The following is a 6,337-nucleotide window of genomic DNA, read 5'->3' as shown; positions in this document are numbered from 1 at the left end:
GCAGGGTTAGAGATTAAAGCACTCAGGGGTTTAACGTGGTATCCAAATGCAGCACAAACATTCCTATTCCAGATTTAGATGAATGGCTTCACGCATACCCCCGCCTTCCCAAAACTCATTTAAGCCACAGCACCTCCAAGAGATAACGTCACAGATCGCGGTCTCCTCCCAGATCCACCAAGGGTGGTGTGAACCCCCAAGCCAGCCCCATCCCCCTGCTACAGCCCGCCCAGGTATCCAGCAGCAATAACCTCGCTGCGTCTCTTCCTCATGCAGTAACTCCACACACGGTGACACACAAGGGATAAATAGTGTCCAGGTACATTGGACACAGATATCACAGCCTCGGGCATCAGAGGTTTGCACGAGACTTTGATTTTCCAGCTCCTGTGCATGTCAGTGGAGTGAGGGGGGGTGATGCTGGGAACCACCGTGCGCCCCGGTGCCGTACGTACCCATCATGCTGTCCGTCCCGCTGATCGGGGGCGTGTGACTGGAGACACCGTACGGCGTGGAGGCAGAGGAAAAGCCAGACACAGAGGGGAGTCCGCCGTTAACCTCTCCTGAATGAAGCTGGTAGTTCTAGCAGAGAGGGGGAGAGGGGTGAGAGGTGCCCTCAAAAGGCTGCCGGGCTTCGGCATCCGCGCCAGGACCTGTTGGCAGCCGCCCCAAGCCAACAGCTATGGGACAAGGTGATGCTGCCACCGGCCAGCCGAGCGGAGCCCCCCAGCCCACCCGCGGGGCCGCGCGGGGACGCATTACCATGCGTTCGTGCTGATGTAAACTGTTGAAGCCGCTGGACTGTGGGAGCGGGGAGGAGGAGCTGCCCAGCATGGCACCGTAACTCGACTGGCTCATGGCACTCGGTGAACTCCACAGGTCTGGCGAGTTATGGAGCCCGTCTGGAAGGAAAACCAGAGCTGAATGGGGCAGAGACGTGGCCGTGCATCCCACAGCCCAGGCCCAGGCAAGTCAGCCTGAGCTGAGGGGCTGTGTCTGTCCCCATCATGTCCCATCTACACCGAGCATCACCCGCTGAGCAAATCAGAGCCATTTTGGGGCTGCTTCATGTCGCATGCACTCCTGCCCTGAGCTCCCTCCATCTCACGTGCTATGCAATTCCTCCTGTTGTCCGTAATGGGCCAGGCAGCTCTGGCCGGCTTGCGGGACACCGGAGTTGTTAATAACTCACCTGCCATATAAAAGGCTCCGGGATACACAGTGCTGGGAGGTTTCGAGGGAGTATATCCAGCTGGATCCCTGCTGTAGTCATCACCTGAGTTGGATGGATACACCTGTGGGGCAAGAAAGGGGTTGAAGAGAAGTGCTTGGCCCCGCCATGGCCTCACATCCTCCCCATGGGTCACCCCACCCCGCGCAGCTTCGCTTTTGTTCATCGCAGCAGCCGACAGAGTCACTCCCACGGCAAAGCCAGGAGAGGGGGAACCGGAGCAGCTCAGCTGAAGTCACGGTGGCGGTACCGAATGGCGCGGCTGTGCCGGGGAGCGGTGCATGGGACAGGACCAGCACGAAGACACGTCCCCCTTGCCTTCCCGTAACAGCGCAGATCCCCGCAGCCGCCTCCTGCAGAACATGCAGGCACCAGCAGAAGTTTCAACTCTCTGCTCTAGTTCCTTTTTCCGCGGTTATAACTTTTTATGGGGTAACCACAAAAGCCATCTTTCTGCATGCCCCGCACGCAAGGGCGCGGGCTGGGTGGTGGGGCCCGGGAGGCTTCGGGACCTGCTAACCCCTGTGCCGACGCCGGGCTGTGGCACCGCACCGGGAGCAGCCGCTCCCGAGCACGGCCCCTGCTCAAACCCTCCATGGAAATCAGCCCGTCCCGCTCCAGGGGAAACTGAGGCACGGGGGAAGGTGAGGGCTGAGCATCCCTCAAAAAGGGATGTCACACAGGAGGGGACAGCTCCCAGATTTGGCCAGATTTCTGCAGAACTGTTCAGCTACATTATTTAACAGCATATTAAGCAAAAAAAAAAAAAAGGCTTTTTTTTTTCCTTCTAAATTAACCAAACTCATCCTAGAAAGCCCTTACCGAAAATCATCTTGCGCCAGCACAAAACATGCTTTTTTTTTTTTTTAAAGCAGAAATTCAACACGCAGAGAAACTGAAATGCCACTCAAAATTACGTGAGAACTTTAGTTACAGCTTATTTTCATCCCCATTGATTCATTCTGAAACCGTTTGTTTGGTTTTTATTTTATAAAATACACCCGAAAGCAGTGGCGGGTGCAGGGGTGCCGGGCACGCTCCGCCAGCCCTGCCTGGAACACACAGCTCTCTTTGGAAAGGAAACCTGCCCTGAGTTTCTCTTCCCCACACCCAGCCAGCTCCCTCCGACCCCTCGTCCTCACCCGGCAAGAAGACGCAAAACTATTCTTTATTTCTCTAACTGGCCGGAACACCAAGAATTTCTTCATTTTTGGGGGGGGAATAGAAAATAGGTGTCTTTTTGTTAAAAAAAAAGCTCTGAAAAGCACAGGTGATTGCACTTAAATATGTTGCTTCATTTTCCGCTGGCAGCCCCCATTTTTTGCTTCTCGGAGCAGCTTCCCTGGGAGCTGGGGGGGTTCAGAGTTCCTCGCCCCCGACGCGTGAGGCCGGACCCTACGCGGCGATGGGGGAGTTGAAAGCAACCTGTGGGCACCAGTGCTACAGATTGAGACTGGGGGATTTGTAAAATAAAGAAGAAAAAAAAAAAGAAATAAAAATAAAATAAAGTGAGGGGGAAGGGAAAAACCTGACAGACGCTGGCAGCTGCCCTTCATCCCTCGCTCAAAAAAGAAAATCCACGGCGCTTCGCCTTTTGTGTGGCGTCGCAGGACGGCGTCGGGGCGAAGTGGGGCGCGCGGGGAGCCGCGCGTGGGCAGCGCGTGCGGCCGGGGGAGAGCAGGGGAATGGAGGAGGCTGCAAAGAACGAGAATCCAGTAAATTGACTTTTCCTATAATTTGATTAAATAGCGGGAGCTGGGACGGGGAATCGAATGAAGCACGTCTAATAGCCCCGCGCCATCTGCCAGGGGCTGGCACCTGGCCAGCGTGCGAGGCAGCTGTGCGGCAGCGGAGCGGGCGCCCGGGGGGGCTGCGGCAAGCGGCAACATCCATTTAATAATCCAGAGCCGAAAATAAGAAGAATAAAATAGCAGGGATGAGCACGGCTCTTCCAAATCTTTTTTTAATTTCCCTGCTTGGCGTAGGGTGTGTGTGGGGAGGCTGTGAAAAGCCAACCCCCCCGCTCTCTTCCCCGCGCCGGACGAGCGAGGAGCATCCCAGCCCCGTCGTGCGCGGGGGAGCCGGCGGCCGGCGGCCAAACGCCGCAGGAAACGGTAAATCAGCGCCAGGTCCCCGCTCCCCACGCCGCGGCCCCAGCCCTCGCGCCGCCGCCGGCCTCGGGGACCTCCAGGTGAGGTCATTTCCTCCGGTTAAAATTGCCAGCGCGGCGAGAGAGCCGCTTGAAAAGCCCCAGCGCTGGGATTCGCAGGGCTTTGTGGTGTTGGTTGGGGTTTTTTTCCTCCCCCTTCCCTGTTTTTCTTGCTTAAATGCACAAACTGGGGTGGGACTTCAGGCAGACTAAAGCTAAACAGAGCGGTGACCAGACTGCAAATTCGCAGGCTGAAACGGCTCCCAGCCACCACACTCGCTGCGGCAACAAAACCCTGCAGGAACCACACCGACTCGCACAAAATCCCTCCCCGGTTTCCTCCGGCAAAGCCGGTCGATGTGCAGCAGGGGCTTGGGGGGCTCCATCCAGCCCCGGGTCCTGTGCCCGGACACGGCAGCCCGTGGGGGAGCGCAGCCATGAGCACTAATCCTGCTTTCCAGCTCCGTGTCGCAGGGAGGGTAGGAAGGGGCTCCATGCCCCAGATCAGCACCTATTTCACAAACACTAACCCCAAAACGCTGTGGGTTAGCGGTGTCCCTGCCCGGCATCGCCTCTTTAACCATCTCACCCCGTCAGTGCCTCCTGGTGCTTTTGGCGGAATCACTCCCCTTTTCAGCCATCCTCAACTATTCCAGCCGCTGGACCTCTCCGAGTTTTCAAAGCAGCTAGGGAATTACGGATTAAAGCACTTTATTTTAATAAGATGCTGATTAACCTATTTATTTTGCGCGGGGTCCAGCGATACCACGGGGTGGGCTCCCGCGCAAGCGAGTCAGACAAGAAAGAGCCTTTGATCCGCTGCCTTTGAGGCCGGCAACTCCTTTTGCTTCACGCTTCTCCGGCCGCCTCGGTGCCGATTCCTTTCCCCAAGTTCAAAAACAAACCCCGAAGCCGGAGGTGACGGCAAAGAGAGGGCAGCGGGAAGAGGCAGCGCCGGCCCGTATGGCAGAAAACCGGAGCGTTTGCGGGGGCGCGGGGGCAGCCGAGGCGACAGCCAGCGCTTTCCGGGCTGGAAAAGCCCTTGTGCAGGTGGTGGTTCAGACACAGGGAAGGGGCTGAGTTTTGGCAAAGGCCGAGCGGTGATTCCTGTGGGAATTGGGGCCCTTCAGGGCACCGCCAGCACGACGGGCAGCGAGCCCCGTCACCTTTGAAATCTGAGGCCAATAAAGGGCCATTTGTCGGGAGCGATGTTTTGCCCACATGTCGACCGGGGTTTAAAAGCTCTGAATTTCACACAGAAACTCGACGCAGCGATAGGGATTCTGCTTCCAGCAGGTTTTCCCTGTTCCCTGCGGTCTGTGAGCCCAATCCGGCGAGCCCTCGGTGCCTTCCTCTCCCCCTCCATCCTCCCAATATTGGGATTTCAGAATCCATTTCACCGCAGAGCCCGCAGTGGAAGTCGCGGACGGAGCTTTGTGCCAGCAGTGAGGGAACGCCACGGCACAAGATTTCCCCCACGGGAAATCGCCCAATGTCTTAAAGATGATAAATGCTACAAGATAAATGCTTAAAGATGATAGTTTGAACCATTAGGAATAAAACCGAGACCACTTGCTCACCCCTGATAAATCACCGGGCTGTCAACCGTCCTTCAAAATATTGTATACGTGGATATATAGGCTCTAAAGAGAGGTGTTATTCAAAAGTCCTATTATTGGGTTCCCTTTAAAAGCCTTTCTAAGCACTGCAATCCCGGCGTGGCTGGGGTCGAAAGGCACCTCTGGAGGTCATCTGCTCATTTCTCTTCTTCTACTCCCCTCTCATCCCTTCCTCGACCCTTCTCTTTGCTCTCTTTTCTTCCCTTTCCCCATTTCTTCCATCTTTTCACAGCTGCCCTTGAAAATTAGATCAGCGGTTTAAAGCTGTTAAGTATTTGATCTAATAGACATTGTTGTTGACCACTGGATCTTTCTTGGGCAGAACATCGCTGGTAACAGCACCCTGAGAACCGGTCGCCTCTTTTAAGTTTGGGGTTAACCCTGTAAGTGGCCAAAGGCCAAAGCGGAAGATGTGGGAACGGGGCAGCGGGCGACCCCTTCACCTTGCATCAGCAACAGCTTTGCCAGTGAGCGGCACGACACGCTCGGGCAAGGGCACATCGCCAGCACAGCAGCCCCAGCCTGGACTCCAGCACAGCCTCAGCACAGCACTGGTTCCAGCAGAGCCCTGGTTCCAGCCCCAGTTCCAGCACAGCCCCAGCCCGGGCTCCAAGCTCGCCTGCGGGACAGAGCCTGCAAACACGCAAAACGCTCCAGCGAGGAATGCAGCCTCGGCCGCCGCAACAGCCAGACAGCTCCCATATTCCTGCAGGAACCCTCCAGCCCGCTCCAATTAGCTTTCCTGGAGATCCCATTACTTCTAGCCACAAAGACATTGTTCAGTTTATTCCCCTGTAACAGCCGCGGGAGCATGGCTAACATATTCCTACAGGCTGCTCGGCTTTCTTATAAAACAGCCCAGGCAGCGCACACACCTGGAGCAGCCCCAGCTGCCCGCCCGCGTTACAACTGGTTTGGTTTCCCTTCTGGACTGAAACCCGATCGCAACGAATATTACATTTCACTCGGGCACTCGCGACATAACGTCAAACAGATGAGAGCCAGCGAGGGCAGGAGGTGAGGGGTCCGGGCTCCGGCCGGGGAGCTGCTGCCACCGGCTGCTCAGCACGGGGAGCATCATAGCTCCTTCTCCTGGATTAGTGCCCCGGCACCGCAGTCGCACAGTGCTTCCCCATTTCTCCTACCTAGGAAGCTGGAGAAGGGAAAACCCTTCCATGTCCTGCTAAAATCCAAGCCCTCGATGTTGCATAGAATCATAGACTGGTTTGGGTTGGAAGGGACCTTAAAGCTCACTCAGTGCCCCCCCCTGCCCTGGGCAGGGACACCCCCCACCAGCCCAGGTTGCTCCAAGCCCCGTCCAACCTGGCCTTGAACACC

At 56.5% G+C, this 6,337-nt stretch overlaps 1 protein-coding gene across 1 annotated transcript in view; it reads right to left on the bottom strand.

Annotated features, from left to right (window-relative positions):
- The window catches only part of TCF3 (transcription factor 3), a 79,197-nt gene that overhangs the window by 12,045 nt on the left and 60,815 nt on the right, over positions 1–6,337 (bottom strand). Inside the window, exons 8-10 of the mRNA XM_009887932.1 lie at positions 1,193–1,295; positions 763–902; positions 456–582 (exon numbers count right to left, since the gene is read on the bottom strand). Coding sequence (XP_009886234.1) covers positions 456–582; positions 763–902; positions 1,193–1,295 — 370 coding nt within the window. The remainder of the gene's footprint in view (positions 1–455; positions 583–762; positions 903–1,192; positions 1,296–6,337) is intronic.

Source organism: Charadrius vociferus, unplaced genomic scaffold (assembly GCF_000708025.1).
Source record: "Charadrius vociferus isolate BGI_N301 unplaced genomic scaffold, ASM70802v2 scaffold1096, whole genome shotgun sequence".
Classification (NCBI taxonomy): Eukaryota; Metazoa; Chordata; class Aves; order Charadriiformes; family Charadriidae; genus Charadrius; species Charadrius vociferus.
This window is presented reverse-complemented; position numbering and strand designations above follow the sequence as displayed.